Here is a 16,656-nt window from a genome sequence, read left to right as displayed (position 1 = left end):
GATCCTTAGTTTTTCTCTTTCCTGTTGTGCTGTTACACAGTTATAACAAACATTTTTTGTAATAAATAACTTATATATACAAATGCAATGTAGAACAACATCACTTTCATTCGAATACATGCTGTATGTTAATCTTATCAATACATGTAAATAACTGGTTTGAAATGCAGTTTGTCACCTTTTCATGATCATCAGATAGGACCTATCTGGATGTTCAGAGGCTCCACAGTTACCATGGAAACACCATCATCGTCTACAACATCGATTCAGCCGTAAAACCCCCAAAGTTTGATAAATGACAGTGGATGGACACACTTGTTTTATGTTCAGTTAATGATATATTTTGCTGAAAAAGTCACTTTATCTTAATTTTTCTCAGTTTTGAATATAATAACCTTTGAATTTACTCTGAGATTTTATGAACATCTCCATGATCAGTAATTGGAATATTAAAAAATACTTGATCTTTTCCTCTCATGTTTTTGCTGGCATTGGTTTGTCTGTCTGTCTGTCCGTGTGCAAAATAACTCAAAAATTTATGGACGGATTTGGATGAAATTTTCTGGAAATGTTGATACTGGCACAAGGAACAAATGATTAAATTTTGGTGGTGATCTGGGGGGGGGGGGGGGGGGGGGGGGGGGCACTTATCTGCCTTGGCGGAGGTCTGTGCTCTCCGAGTGCTTTTCTAGTTGCTGAAGAAAGAAATGCAAAATAAAGAGGATAATATTACAATAAACTGTGATAAATCCCTTGAGAAAGGCTAAATATAGAGAAAAATTCATTTGCGAACTGCCACAAAAGTAGAACTGGGTACTTATGGGTTAAATCAATAAACACAATGATGACCCTAAGACTTTTCCACGATACCGAACATTATAAATCCTTTCCTTGACCCTTAAAACACTGACATGGATTCATATTTCTATCATCAACTGTTTTTTAAGTTAATTGTGGTAGAATGGATGTGATGTCATTGTCAATACTGACTATACTACTATCAGATGGATAATGTCATGAAAAAAAAAATGGCATTGAGTGTAAAAATCTATAGTTACTATTTTCACAACTGAGGTTAGGAAAACTTATCACATTTGGTGGATTTAGAAATAAAACAGAAATATGCTTAGTTTTGGGTTACTTTCTGAATCAGCAAGAAATTGATCGTGTTGATAATAGTGTTACAGAGCATATACAGGGTGGGGAAGCAAAATTTACAATATTTTGAGGCAGGGATTGAAAGACAGTGTATGACCAATTAGTTTATTGAAAGTCATGAGAATTTTTTTGCCACAAGAAAATTTACATAATACAAAATGTTTTTATTCTGTGTGTCCTCCTTCTTTCTCAATAACTGCCTTCACACGCTTCCTGAAACTTGCGCAAGTGTTCCTCAAATATTCGGGTGACAACTTCTCCCATTCTTCTTTAATAATATCTTCCAGACTTTCTCATAATAGTTTTGCTCATAGTCATTCTCTTCTTTCCATTATAAACAGTCTTTATGGACACTCCAACTATTTTTGAAATCTCCTTTGGTGTGACGAGTGCATTCAGCAAATCACACACTCTTTGACGTTTGCTTTCCTGATTACTCATATGGGCAAAGTTTCTGAAAAGGTATGGATAATAGTGTTAGGTATGATTATGACATCAATATATGTTTGGTTTCAAAACAATTGACGTAGTGCCTGCTGAGAAAAAACAACTAAATGTTCATTGTAAATTTTGCTTCCCCACCCTGTATGTGATTCTTCAGTTTCAAAAAAAAAAAACAAAACAATGGTGAAAAAAATTCTACAGATCTACTTTATGTGACATTTTTTTGTGCGGATCAAGGTTATTATCGTTAATGAAAAATGAAAATGAAAACTAACGAAATGCCGAAAAGTAGAATTGTAAAAACATTTTCGTTAACTGAAATAAATAAAAACTATGATTAAACCAAAAAAAAAAACAACAACTAACTGAAAGTGTACTGTGTGCTTACAAAACTAACTAAACGTATAAAAATTAGGGATAAAATTCCTTTAGTTTTCGTTTTTGTCAATGCTGGATTGATATGAACTCGATTTATTTCCCTCAAGCAATTTTAGCTACTGGCACCATATGATATTTAACGGTCCGTCACTTCTTGTCACTTGTCGTTTAAAGTCATCTTCTTGTCCCCACTCTACCTGGAAACATGGAGACTAAAGTTGGGAGAAAGCAGCAGAGTCCTGTCTGGGTTTTATTTGAATTTGACGGTGAAGAAGATAAAAAATATTTAAAAAACTCAACTAAAACTAAGCATTTAGAAAATAAAAACGAATAAAAACTAGCAAACCTGCTCTAAAAACTAATCAAACTAACTGAATTGGAGAAAAAAAGTCAAAACTAGAAGCACTCGGAGGGCGCAGACCTCCGCCAAGGCTGATCAGTGGCCCCCTCTGTGGGCCCCCCCACCCCCGATCACCACCAAAATGTAGTCATTTCTTCCTTATCCCATTTCCAACAAACCCTGAAAATTTCATCCAAATCTGTCTATAACTTTTTGAGTTATGTTGCACACTAACGGACAGACAAACAAACAAACAAACAAACAAACAAACAAACAAACAGACAAACAAACAAACAAACCCTGGCAAAAACATAACTTCCTTGGCGGAGGTAATAAATAAAACTAAACTATAATGAAAAATTCAAAAACCTTGGTGCAGATGTGCGGTAGTTTAGAATTTCCGCCATGGACAGACAGACCAGATTAAAACATCACAGTGTGTAAATCATCCATAAACGGGGGGGAAAACCCAGTGTTTGTCATCCATTAAGACAGACTCCTGGAAACTCACACACACAACCTCTAACAGGGAGGAATAAATGGAGCATGACTCACCACAGAGAAATGTTTGTGTGTTATTAGTGTAGGGTGCGCATATGTGAGATGAAGTAAAGCAGCAAAGTGTGAATTTAGAAATCAGAATTAAAAATGACACACTGACACTGGCTGCCTTTTGACTACAGCGGATAGCAGGTGCAGTCGACGTCCCCATTCAGAGTTTCATGCTATACATTCATGTCATCAAAGAGCCGAGTGTGACAGTTGAGCAGTTGTTTCCATTTACGTCCTGCAGAACTCGTCATGCTCCACTTCCTTTCCAAATGGGTGACACTCTTGGATTCTCTGTTACACTTCAAATTGATGAAGCCATCTGTCATCTATTTGAGGTTGGCAGGCAGCGCTTGGCTCGGTGCTGTTCGTACACGCTACATCTTATATAAACATATGTATACACGCACAACAAGTCATATGGGTCATGTATCGCCGCATGGCTGTATCCCACATTTCACTGTGTCTGAGTTATCACTGAAGTTCGGAGCAGATTCATTGTATTGATTAGCTGGGTTTAAACCTGTTTTTAGACACATTCTTTTTTGGTTATTTCATCCTCCTACTGATTCACTCACTGAACTGAGAAATCACAAAGATCCAGGTCCATAAAATTCCAAACTATGTCAGTATCAGGTGGCACACAGGGTACTTTCTGAGTTTTACTTTCACTTTGAACACAGAATTTCCCATTTAAGATAAACATCAGTCAAAACACATATGAGTACGCAGTCCAGCTGGAGGAAAAAATCAGACAGTCTGGTATTTTGGTTGGACTTTACCTTTATGTTTGATCACTGAACACTTACTTCATGACATCATTTCACTAAGTTTCTGCAATGTCACAACTTATCTAGTTTTTGGCCAAGATCTTGTATTTATGAAGGGAGCTCTGACTGTTCTTCATTACATCTCAAAATTTCTCAATGTGGTTCAGGTCTGGACTCTATGGTGGTAAACCCATGGGTGAAAATGACATCATATGTTTCCTGAACCACTCTTTCACCATCTGATCCGGATGAATCCAGGAATTGTCATCTTGGAATATATCTGAGTCATCAGGGAAGAAAAAATACACTGATGTTCAGACCTGGTCATCTGTATCATAAAAGATAAGTGGCCTGTGTGTGTGTGTGTGTGTGTGTGTGTGCGTGAATGTGTGTGTGGGTGGGGATTCACACAAAATCCAGAAAGAGCTGAATGCTGCAGTTGGGCGTAGTCAGTGTTGGGCAAATTACTTATAAAAAGTAATTAGTTACCAGTTACTAGTTACTTTCCCAAAAAAAAGTAATTGAATTAGTAACAGAATTACTCCTTCATAAATGTAATTAGTTACCAGGGAAAGTAATTATTGCGTTACTTTTTTGAAAAACCTTCAAATATGTAAAAGGAAACTGATTTTTGAGAGTGTTTCATGGGCCAGTTGTATAGAGTAGAACAGCTGACAGGTACTGAATACCATAACTGTGGTGAGGCTGGGGTCCACCAGGACCCACCAGGGCCCGGCTTTTCCACCACATAAGTGCATATCTGCATTTATAGGAAGAAGATGCTCCTCCATTTAATCCCACATCTCTACTTTTTTCAGTCGCTCTTCCCTGAACCAGCAGTAAATGTCTCCAGTCCAGTCAGTCGGACTGTCACTGATAGCTCCTCCCCTAAATTAGCTGCACACGTAGCTGCGTTCAAGTGCATGGGGTGTGCTGAGGACAACTCAAACTCGGACATGTCATTAGTCGTTCAGGTGAAGGTAGCGAGGACAACTCAGACTCATGGACACACAGGTGAAGCATGAAGGCAGTGTGGGCAATGTGAATATAAGAACGGCTCGTAAACAAATGACTTGAAACGAATCAGTTCTTATCGTTCACTGAAAAGACTCAACTCGTCCGCGAATGTCACACTTGGGCAAGCCAGGATGGATAACAGCTGTTAGATATCAGTGCATAGTAACGCACTGCATTTCACTGCCGGTAACGGTAGCAGCATTGTAACGTTTCAAATAGGAATTCATTAGATCACCCGTTTCTGGAAAACAATAATGGCGTTAGTAACGTCGCTATTTTTAACGCCATTATTCCTAACACTGGGCGTAATTATGTATTTTTGGTCAAGAAAGACAGTAGCAAAAATGTGAAGTTGATTGGACTTATATTTTGGGAGATATTAGTAATTTTGGAATACAGTCACATTGCCATGGCCAGAACGCTATGGCGGTGACTGCTGGAAAAATGTGGTACAGCATACACCAATACACAACAGCATAAAAAACACAATAGCCTAAAAACTACCACACGGTGGTGCAGTGCCTCACAGCAAGTAGTTCCTGGGTTTGATTCCAACACCAATCGATGGGGGTGGGACCTTTCTATGTGGAGTTTGGATGTTCTCCTTGTGTCTGTGGGTTCTCTCTGGGAACTCCAGCTTCCTCCCACCATCCAAAGACATGCACTGATAGGTTAATCTAAATTGTCCATAGGTGTGAATGTGTGAGTGAGTGTTTGTCTCTATATGTCAGTCCTGCGATGAACTGGCGACATGTCCAGGGTGTACCCCGCCTTCGCCTATAAGTAGCTGGGATAGGCTCCAGAGACCCTAGTGAGGGTAAAGCGGGTTCAGAAAATGAATGAATGAATACAAACTACCACATCTACAACCTGTGGATCCCCACGGGTCAACGCACTAGTTCAGTATATCCACGTAGTCAGCTGACCTCATTTTTTAATCATGACGTTTGTGAACCTAGACCTGACCAACTGAATCAACCCCAGATCCTAACACTGCCCCAACAGGCTTGTACTGTAAGCACTAGGCATGATGGGTAAACACTTCATCTGCCTTTCTTCTCATCCTGTTGCACCCATCACTCTGGAACAGGGTCAGTCTGGACTTGTCAGACCACATGACCTTTACCATTGAAACACAGTCCATCTTTATGTCTTTTTATTATCAGCCGCAGTAATACATGATTTTCTTAAAGCTACACAGGTGTTCAGTCCCAGTCTCCAGAGTTATTTAGTGAATTACGCTCAGTGCACCCCCGCTGCCTGTAAAATGGGGGTAGAACACTGAGCAGTGAATGAGACCAACTCAGTATAAAAATAGAAGGTTAGGGCTTTTTTTTTTACACTGTTTTCATTGTGTTGTTTTTTTGTTTTTACTGTTGTTTGCAGTGTTATGGTGATTTTACTTTTTTTTTTTTTTTTAAACTGTGTTTTTACCAAGTTTTCACCATGTAACTGCTTATTGGAGTTCTAGCAGGGGCAAGAAAACAGCTAGACTGATTTAGAAAAAGAGACCAAAAGCAAAAACTACTGGGCTTAAATTCAAATACTTGTTGTTCCATGTGTCCCAGTTCACAGCTCATGGTATACATCCTGGATCACTTATTGATGTACATTCTGAGTGTCTTATTTAGTAAAAATCTGTGAACCTCTTTGTCTTTTTCTGTTATTCCACCGTGTTTTGACTAAAAACCCACAGTAAAGCAAAACCACTGAAGAAAAAAAGCATAAGCACATATTCACAGCAGCTTTTATGACACTTCAGCAGCAGCATGTTTAGCTGGAATAACGTCTCATGGGGTTAAGGGGTTAAAGCAGTGGTTCCCAACCTTTTTTGGCTCGTGACCCCATTTTAACGTCACAAATTTCTGGCGACCCCAGACATTCAAAACAGAAACATTTTTTTGGCTAAAATTCATTTGTTATTGATCATGCAATAGTTTGCTATACTGTGTTGGAAATAAACGTTAATTTTGGTTACATTTAGTCTATATAATGTATATTATTGTGGACGGAGGCAGTGAATCAAGGTAAAGTAAAACAAAGGAAGAATTGGATTTTCCTTGGTCAGGATATGTACAGTCAGTCCAGCTTGGATTTACAAGGCTGACAATTAATACTGAACAAACAAGAACTCAAACTATGAATTATGAAAGAGCTGCAGCATCTGAAACCGACCACAATGAACATTTGACGGATAAACAATACCACAGTGCTGCAGTTTCAGCTTCAGAGTTTGTCATGTCTTTTATGGATTAGGATTGTCTCTCTCAACTCACCATATATTGTTTATTTGTTTGTTTGGTTTTTTAGCAATTACTAGAAATTTTCAGGCGACCCCATTTGAATTCCAGGAGACCCCACATGGGGTCCCGACCCCAAGGTTGAAAAACACTGGGTTAAAGGCCTTATTGTTAAGAAAATGTCATTATTATTGAAATAAAGAGAATAAATTTTTAAAAAAATTTAAAAAAATGACACGATAGATGCTGCAATTCACTAACACTTATAAGACTGACTCTCCCTCTCTGTCTGCTGTTCTATTGTCCATAAATTCTATCATACATGAATTCTACTGTATATTTAGGATGATATATTTACCCAGATTTGTGAGATTTGGCTTTTGTAAAAAAAAAATTCTGTAGATCAGGATGTATAGTCCCAAACATGGGACTGTGCTTGAAAAGTACACAATCATTCTCTCATGGGGTTAAAGGGCTTATTGTTAAGAAAATGTCATTATTATTGAAATAAAGAGGATAAATTAAAAAAAAAAAAAAAAAAAGACATGATAGATACTGCAATTCACTAACACTTATAAGAATGACTCTCCCTCCCTGTCTGCTGTTCTATTCTCCATAAATTCTACCATACATGAACTCTACTGTATATTTAGGATGATATATTTACCTAGAGTTGTGAGATTTGGCTTTTATAAAGATTTTTCTGTTGGTCAGGATATAATCCCAAACATGGGGCTGTGTTTGAAAAGTATACATTCATTCATTCTACCTCATATCTACATCCCCGTCCCCTCTTCTAATAAACCCACATTCCCCTCCTCTGATAACTACCGCTTATTTCCACTGTCCTCCTGGCGGATGGCGCGTGGCGCTGCGCTCATTGGTTGGCGCGAGCGTATAAAGTTCCGCAGTGTTTCCTTCACTGACGGGTCAGACTGTCGGAGCCGAAGGGTGCGCACTGCCGCTGCGGACGGGATCTAAACTTCACCACCGTTATTTCCACTCCGACTCCTTTCATTTGTATCTATCCCTCAGTATGAAGGAAAGAAGACTCACTCAGCCTTTTGTAGCCCGCTGTAAACTGGTGCTGGTCGGGGACGTCCAATGCGGTAAAACGGCGATGTTACAAGTGTTGGCCAAGGACTGCTATCCAGAGGTACGACACTTCAACGCAACGTGTGATGTGTCCTCAGTATCGTATCTACCCGGATTAGAGAAGAAGATATATGGTTTAATCCTTAATCTATACTGTGTTTAATTTATTGTGCATCTGGAGGAAGAATATCTGCTCTCACACTGTTTAATATTCAGTCAATAGGATACGAGTTTGGAAAAGATAACAATACCTATAACTAAAGAAGTGGACTATTTAACTCGTAAAGACCCACAGCTATTTTTGTTACAATTTCCAAATGATTTTATTATTTTTCCACAAGTGATTTATCGCCATTTATTATAATATTATCATTTTTTGGTGAAAACCAGGTGTTGTCCTATATTTAATTTACTAATCACGTAGATTTTCATTAAAGCTCACTGTAAATTCAGAGGTTATTGGTGAAATGAGGACAAAAGTGACTTTTTTTTTTAAAACAGAATATATCATTAGCTGAATATAAAAACAAGTGTCCCCAATCCCTGTCATTTGTGGAACTATGGGTTTTACTGATGCGTCAATGTTGCTGATGAGGTGTTTTCATGTTCAATAAGGAGCCTCTAAATGTTCAGATGGATCACATCTGATGACCACGAAAATCTGAGAAACTGCATTTTTCCTGAATTATCTACATGTATTAATAGGATTAGTGGTAGTAGTATTATTAAATATTTTAGATCAGTAGATTGTTTTGGTCATCAGTGGATGTTTGGGTTAATTTCACACTGCATGTAAAAAAAAAAAAAATCTTGTCAATCAGTTGAGTTTGATCTGGTCAGAGTTAATTACTTAAATAATTTGATCACATTAGCTTTTAGGTTCTCTGTTATCTGTTTAATGATTATAGGATTAATCAATATCTATGTCAACTCATTTTAGTTCAAGGGTCACACACAGCCCAATCTGATCTCAAGTAGGCCAGACCAGTAAAACTTGTGTCATGTTTTAGAGTGAAAAAAGTACAGTTATATAATGGAAATGTTTACATCCACAAACTATCCTTTAAAAAATGTGAATAATATGAACAACCTGAAATTTCTTAAAAAACATAAGTACAATTTGAATATATTATGTCTCAGCTTCTCATTTACACATGTGCATTACAACTTACAGATCACACTGGATCTACGGAGGCACAAAACAGTTAGTAACAGGCATAATGTTATTAAAATTTATCTTATTTTTCTTAAGACATTTCAGGTTGTTCATGATTGTTTAAATTAATCACATATTGTGTGAAAGGATAGTTTTTAATGTAAACATTTTAATGTCATTTTATTTTTTTATCCTAAAATCAAGAAAAATTTGGAGTTGTCATCATTTATAGGTTATGTTATTATTTTACTGGTCTGGTCAACATAAGATCAAATATGTGGCCTTTGAAATAAAATGAGTTTGACACCTTTGGTTGTTAATATCGTGAGAGTAATTTTTGCATTTAAAAAATTCATCCCACAGGCCAGATTGGAGCCTTTGGTGGACCGTTTTTGGCCCCCAGACCACATGTTTGACTTCCTTTATCTATATGGGTCATACATGACTAAAATCCTTAGTCATTATTGCCTCCTAAGCTCTTTCCTTTAATTGTCCTCTTTTAGACATACGTCCCTACTGTGTTTGAGAACTACACGGCCTGTTTGGAGCTGGAAGACCAGCGTGTTGAGCTCAGTCTCTGGGACACATCAGGTCTGTAAATCTTCTCTCTTCTCTTTGACTCTCTGTCTATTTGATGTTCTCTCTGTGCTTTGACGCCCAGTGTTTGTGCTCAGGCCAACTTGTTTACAGTCCCGACTCAGCCAGGAGCCAGGTGTAAATGAAGTCATGTTTTTTTCCATTGTGTTACTGACAGTGTTGCTGTTTACGCACACGTCACTATCTGTCTGTCTTATTTTGATGCAACTGAGCAGCTTTTCATTGTGAAATCTGCTGGGAGATGTTCTACAGCAGATAGGGAAAACAGTGGATTACCAGTGGATTAGACAATGGTTAAGAGGCCCTCAAGTCATCTAGAGTCCAAAACACAGATGAGACCCCAGTAGAAGATCCTTTAATAATTTGAGAGTGGGTAAAACTTCTAATGTTAAGCATTCTGTATGTTATACTGTGGCCCTGAAATGTATTAGCACATATATTGTAATGCCTTTGTGTGTTAGTACAGTAGAATGTATCCTATCCAAGATGACACCTGCATGTAAAATGTACAGAATGGTCAGTCCTTTCAGTGGAGAGAAGGGTTTGTTTTAATTTAGTTCATTTCAGCTCATTATAGTCTTTTATAATGATGTTTTAGAATGTTTTAATTTAATATGGACAGATCAGACACAGTGAGTGATTTAATTGTCTTAAAATGATGGTCAGATTCATACAAATGTCAACAATGACTGACACCTCTATCTGGAAAAACCTTTTTCATGCCCATGAAAATAACACTGCAGGCTTATCATTATCATATAAGAACCACAAATATTGTCAAAACTGTTTTTGTTTCATAATTTAAAAAAAAAAACTGAGAGGGAGTTTAACATGTTCAATCATGTTAAATGTGACCTAATAACATCTTGGCACCTTTACTGTTACTGTATTTGCATTACTGCCACTATTGTAAATAGGTTAGAGTTATATCTACTTAGAGTGTCTATTTTATCTTTTATACTAATTTATTTATTTCTTAATCTATTTTTATCTCTTTTTTTCTAATTGGGTGGCATTTTATTGCAAAGCTGAGAGAGAAACTTTCAGATCTCTGTATGTTCTGTGCATTTTGTGAATGGACAATGAATAAGACTCTTTGAGTCTTTTATGAATTATGTGAATAAACTCAACTATAAAGCCATCCTACTGGCTGTATCTTCCTTTGATAACAGGATTGGTTAAAGCACAGTGCTCAGAGGAAGTTGGCCCATGCCAGTAGTCCTGCAGAGGGGCTGTTTCACAGGGGAAAGGGGGTTGCCTCAGCTATGCAGGGGGTGGAAGTCTGTGAGAGTGTAGGCAAGCCTGTGTGTTTTGTTGTGTGCTACAGTGTGTATGTGCATGGCTTGCAGTCGCTGTGAACAGAAGGCACAAGTGAGGGATACTGAGAGAATAGATGAGCATGACCTCCTTGCTGCCTTATGGTGTGTGCTGCCTAAAAAAAGGTCTTACATAACTGAAACCAACACTGAACTAATGTAGGTTTGTCTGTTTATCTCCCACGGAGTAAAAACTTTCTGGACAGTCACCCTTCACAGAGGAAACATTGCATAAGATCTATTTACATTTTAGATGCAATACAAAGTTCCTTCCTATCCTTATTTGTCTTTTCCTTTTTGTTATCTTTCTGTACAGTATTGCTCAAGGTGTTTTAATTTTAATGCTAATGCAGTAAAATTAACTATCATTTAAATATCTGATGTGTCTTGAATAGTTTTATTTATTTTTGGTTTAGGAGGAACAGTCAGTTTATTTCATTCACTTTTCATCTGACAGAGTAGCTCATGTTTGCTCAACTAAAGGGGTTTGTGTGTCCAAGTGGGGGGCTGTTTTATGTGGGAGGTAGTAGGTTCTAGATGTTGTGTCCTCTTTAGATCTCTCTGCCTCCTCTTTCTCAAGCCTTACATCACCCTGGATAGTTATGTGATGGGCACTTTGATTCCTACTCCAAAAAAAAAAAAGTTATTGATAGATTTCAGTTGTATAAGTTGTCCTACTTTTCAGATTCAAGGTGAAATTCAGGCTGAGAAAAAGCAGAAAGATTGCTTGAATAGCAGTGCAGTTTGAGGGTAACATCAGAGTGCATTTTAGAAAAATAAAAGGAATTCTTTTGAATGTGTCAGAGAACTTCGAAGTTCATTGTCTTAGAAGTATCTGCGACTGATATAATTATATGGTTTTATTTGTGAGGAAGGAGCTTGGTGCATATTTAACCCCAGAAGACCGGAGTAGGAAATTAAATCTTATTGTTGGTGTGTGGGGGGTGATTAGGTGGCAGAGGGAAGACAATAGAGAGCGGACATCCTGGCAGCCTGTTTTTATCCCAGGAGCCTTCCTGAGGGTTTAAGAAGTGCTACATATAGTTCAACACTTTATGGAAATGTGAAGAAAATGTGCTTCCTTCACACCCAACTGTCATAACAACATTCAGAATAGACGGTGAAGTGATGTGATGAATCGTGTGATGTGAGTTTAGTGTTTTTTGGTAAATAGGAGTTAATAGGATGTATCATCAGGATTATAAATCATCCCCAAACCGATCAAACTGATGTTTTTCTTTGTTGTTGTTTTTTTCACCATAAAACAGCTTTTCATCTCACGTTATTCATTAAGATTAATACTTTTCAAAGAACTGGTTGTTACTGGGACTGAATTTGAATAAATTTGCTGCTGGCTTTGTAAGACCAAGTTTCTGTCGAACCAAGAGTTGGTTTGACTTTTGCCTAATAATGGAAACACTGCTTGTGAGTCAGTGTCTTAGTTTTCTTTACTGGAAAAATTCCTGTCTGTGGGAGGGCGTCAGGCTTTATTTGCTCTCTTATCATTTTGGCATAGATGTATGTGTCTGTTTGTGTTTGTACTGTGTGAATGTGTGTGGGATGATTGTGATAGAACATTATAGTAGTGTCAAAGCAGGATTCAACCGGTTCAGTCACTTTGTTTCTGTTCAGCGCTTTAGTAAAAGTTTTCCCTTTTAAAGATCATTACGTGCTTATCATTTCTTCTGTTTTGAAGCTTTTTTTTAAATGGAGCATTCAGATGGCAAACAGAGTCAAGTACTAGAAAGGTTAACAGTATTTTAGAGGCCATGAGTGAGGGACAGTGAGACATATTAGCCAATTCTCAGAAAGAAAATTTTAATCCTGTATCCTTATGTGTCTACATAAACTACGCTCACGATGCTGTTTCAGTATGTACTGACTTTGTCACTGCTCTTACCTTGTAGGTTCTCCATACTACGACAACGTCAGGCCCCTCTGCTACAGTGACTCAGATGCAGTGCTCTTATGCTTCGACATCAGCCGACCAGACACAGTAGATGCTGCGCTTAAAAAGGTATGGAGTGCAAAGATGACTGTTGTATAATGATATTATGAATTAATGCTTTTTGCATGTAGCAGTCCCCTCAATTACATTCACAAGAGTTAATGACTAATGGCACTCTGGTGACGTATTTTCCTTTGCAGTGGAAAGCAGAGATTCAGGACTTTTGTCCCAGTACGCGGATCTTACTAATAGGCTGTAAGACAGACCTGCGAACAGATGTATGCACGCGCATAGAGCTGTCCAATCAGAAGCAGGCTCCCATCTCCCATGAACAGGTTTGTTCCATGATTTCTTCCTTCCCTTCTTTTTGTGTCTATTTAAGTTTCAGTTGTGTCTAAGTTGGGATCCTTGTGCCCAGTTTATCCCAAAATTCCCCATTATTTGACCTACTTTAAGTCATCCAGTATGTTTTTATACATGTGCATCAGTGTCATAAGTCAGGTATGACTCACAGTACTTTCCAGTGTGTATCTATTTTATCATTAAACCCTCCTTCTTCTACCTTTAGTTCACGTGAGGAAAAAACTCCTAAAAGTCTTTATCCTTCATGTACATACAGGGATCTTCCTTGGCCAAGCAGCTGGGAGCAGAGGCTTACCTGGAGTGCTCAGCCTTCACATCAGAGAAGAGCATCCACAGTGTTTTCCGTACCGCAGCTTTGGCCTGTATGGACAAACTGCAGCCTGCTAACAAACCCAGCCCTGTCCGCCGCCTCTCCAAGAGACTCCTACACCTGCCCAGCAAGACAGAGCTCCTTTCTTCCACCTTCAGCAAGGACAAGTCCAGGAGCTGCTCTATCATGTGAATGCAAGTAGACTGAAGCAGGTTTAGAAGGCGGTGTAAGGAGAAGAGATCTTTGATGTGGATTTTTAGAAAGGCTTCTCTTTTCCTTGCAGCATCCATCCAAAACCCCCTGCTCAATATTCCAAAAAGACTGCTTTTTATGTTCAACTCTGACATTAATATTTTGACCATGACCTGCCACCAGCACACATGGTGCAGAGAAAGACTGGAAATGTTTGATGTTGAATCTATTCCGAATTAATTCCTTGGCATTTTGTATGTATTGTAATCCTGCACGCTTGTATAAAAGACAGCAGAGCAGGCACTTCAGGGTGCAGACCTGGTCCTCACATGCAGTAAATGCTGCAAGAGTCTGCTCAAATAAGGTCAGTACCCTCTCTTTTCCATAGGGAAAGTGGTTGTAAACACTGCATTTCACTGCATTAACCTGATGAGTCCCACTTGAAATTCTGATCGCGGTGCCCTTTCCTCTCCATCTCTTAATCTGAATGTCTCCTGAGGTCAGCACGTGGTCTGAGCGACAAGATGAAATGTAAAATCTGACAGTGACAGGAAGCAGTTTCTACAGAAATGTGGCTTGGGGAATTCAAAACAGCGACCCTAAAAGAAATTATTCCTCCGCCGACCATTCACAGTGCTTCCTTCATAAATTAAAGCTGACACTGGAGAAAAGGATAGAGAAGGGAGCGATTTGGCAAGCTCAGTGTTCATTTGCAAAGGCGGTGGGAGGATGAACTGAGAGCACATCTGAAGGAGCGCAATGTGACTCAGCATTCACATGAGCCACAAACTGGTCTGGGGGGGACATGTTGCGACAAAAACAAATACTTTGTACTTCAGTCCTCAATGGTTTGTGTTTTAACCATCCGCCTTGATTCTTAATGGTGTTACATTAATGATCCATCAGCTCAATATTCCCTGATACAATATAAGTTACTGAATTGAAACCATTTTAACACTTAATGCAGGCAAAAGATTGAACTATTCTTCTTTACTATTTATTAAATAACACTGTATTTTTACATAGCCAGTTAAATTTAGTGTGATGTGCCAAAAAAAGGGGTCTTAAATCAGATTTTGATCTTCTGCCTCATGACTAATAGTCCCCACAGGCTTCAATGAGATCCAAATGCTGCTTAAGGTGGCTTTTTAATGTGGAGAGTTATCTACGACACCCCTGCTGCCATTTACGGCCTGGAAAGCTGCAGTAACGCTACATGTCCCTGAGCTGATACTGAACTGGAAAGGGACGGTTATAAATGATCACACAAACAGGCTGGTCCTGTCTGAAGAACAAGATTTTTCCTGCTTTTTATGCTTTAAAAATATTTTGATTCTGATTTTCAACCACCATGAAAAGGTATTCTTGCTGTTTTCCATGTCAAATAGCTTTTCTAGATGTTTCCGATTGCTTGTGACTGTCTGTCGTTGGTGTTTGTTTTTTTTTTGTAGTTGCTGATATTGTTCTAGTATTCACTTGAGTCTTCTGGCATTAACGGCTGGTGACAGCTCAGCTAATGGAGAACCTGATGATTTGTAGGTCTGCGCTGAGAAGCCCAGAGTTCTTTGGATGTACAGAACACTGGAATTTAACGTGTTGCCTAGCAACAGTGGGAGCAGGGGCAGGCGTGAGCGGGGCTCCTGTCTCACAGAGAGAGAGGGATGGCTCTGAGAGAGGGCGCCTCACCTTTTATTTGTAGCATTAGACACGAGCCACAGCGAAGGTGATGGCCGGACATTTCAGGGAGCAGCGGACTGTAGAAGGTCTGTGAGTGGTGTTTAAGACCTCATGCTGGAAACAGCCGTGAGTGGGTTGTTAGAAGCAACATGTGATCTGATACATAAACTTAACACTGTCTCTGTTGCTCTGCAGGCATTATATCATTTCTCAGTTCTGTCTTGAACATCATGCTGTCCTTAACAAGCTCTTTGTCTTTGTTGAATATACAACTGCCATTTCAGTTTCTCTGAGTTTCTTTTTTTCTTGTACATATCCTTCCACTTCAACCTGTTTGTATAAAAATATGCCAAAAGAATGTTACTGAAGCAAAAGAAAATGTTTGTATGAAGTTGCCAAACTTGGCTTAAATTATTGATTGAATTCTGTATTGGTTATTGTCATATGCTATTTTCATTTTGAGACTTTTATTTAAATAAATATGTCTTATGTTCATCTGTAAGTGTTTATTTCAGGTATTTGACTATGTTTTAATCTGAGTGATGACTTTTGGTGCACATTGGGCTGATTTTCTCACAGTCTGGTATTATAATGATATGACTGATACCGGATGTTGATACTGATGATATTTATTATTATCCCCCTTTTTGTGGGAAACAAAGATCTTCATTATATAAAAATAACAGGTCATTCTGTCTTCAAATGCGAACGAATCAACCAGAAAGATCAACCAATCAATATTTAATCTATGAAACAATATTTAATGCAACACAGGAGATAAATATGAGTGAAATGTTTCTATACTTGCCAAAAGCTAATGTCAGTAACATGGCCAAGACCAATGTTTGGCTGATATATTCTGGATCCTGATGTCTGAGTTTAACCCATAAAGACCCAGTACTTTGTTTGTGGCAGTTTTCAAATTAATTTTTCTATCTACTTAATCATTCTTAATTAATTTCTCACCATTTATTGTATATAATCCTCTGTATTTTCTGTTTTTTTCACTATAAATCATGTATTTTCCTATATTTAGTTTTCCGATCATGTAGATGTTCCTAAAGTTGTTTTATTATACCAGAAACAGAGAAAACAAGAAAAGAGGA

General features: G+C 38.2%; 1 protein-coding gene across 1 annotated transcript; it reads left to right on the top strand.

Annotated features, from left to right (window-relative positions):
- Positions 1-7,819: 7,819 nt before the first annotated feature.
- Positions 7,820-16,043, top strand: LOC115422930 (rho-related GTP-binding protein Rho6). The gene is made up of 5 exons (XM_030139563.1): positions 7,820-8,052; positions 9,651-9,738; positions 12,968-13,077; positions 13,209-13,343; positions 13,628-16,043. The coding sequence occupies exons 1-5, from the start codon at positions 7,933-7,935 to the stop codon at positions 13,871-13,873; spliced, it is 699 nt and encodes a 232-aa protein (XP_029995423.1). The 5' UTR covers positions 7,820-7,932; the 3' UTR covers positions 13,874-16,043.
- Positions 16,044-16,656: the final 613 nt, after the last annotated feature.

Source organism: Sphaeramia orbicularis, chromosome 7, assembly GCF_902148855.1.
Source record: "Sphaeramia orbicularis chromosome 7, fSphaOr1.1, whole genome shotgun sequence".
Lineage (NCBI taxonomy): Eukaryota > Metazoa > Chordata > Actinopteri > Kurtiformes > Apogonidae > Sphaeramia > Sphaeramia orbicularis.
The sequence above is the reverse complement of the archived record's forward strand: the minus strand, read 5'-3'. Positions and strand labels throughout refer to the sequence as shown.

Excerpts from the sequence above, each read along its gene's own strand:
- LOC115422930 (XM_030139563.1), top strand. The coding sequence starts at position 7,933 with ATGAAGGAAAGAAGACTCACTCAGCCTTTTGTAGCCCGCTGTAAACTG. Across the intron at positions 8,053-9,650 it reads CCAAGGACTGCTATCCAGAG|ACATACGTCCCTACTGTGTT; the intron begins GTACGACACTTC and ends GTCCTCTTTTAG. Across the intron at positions 13,078-13,208 it reads TAGATGCTGCGCTTAAAAAG|TGGAAAGCAGAGATTCAGGA; the intron begins GTATGGAGTGCA and ends TTTCCTTTGCAG.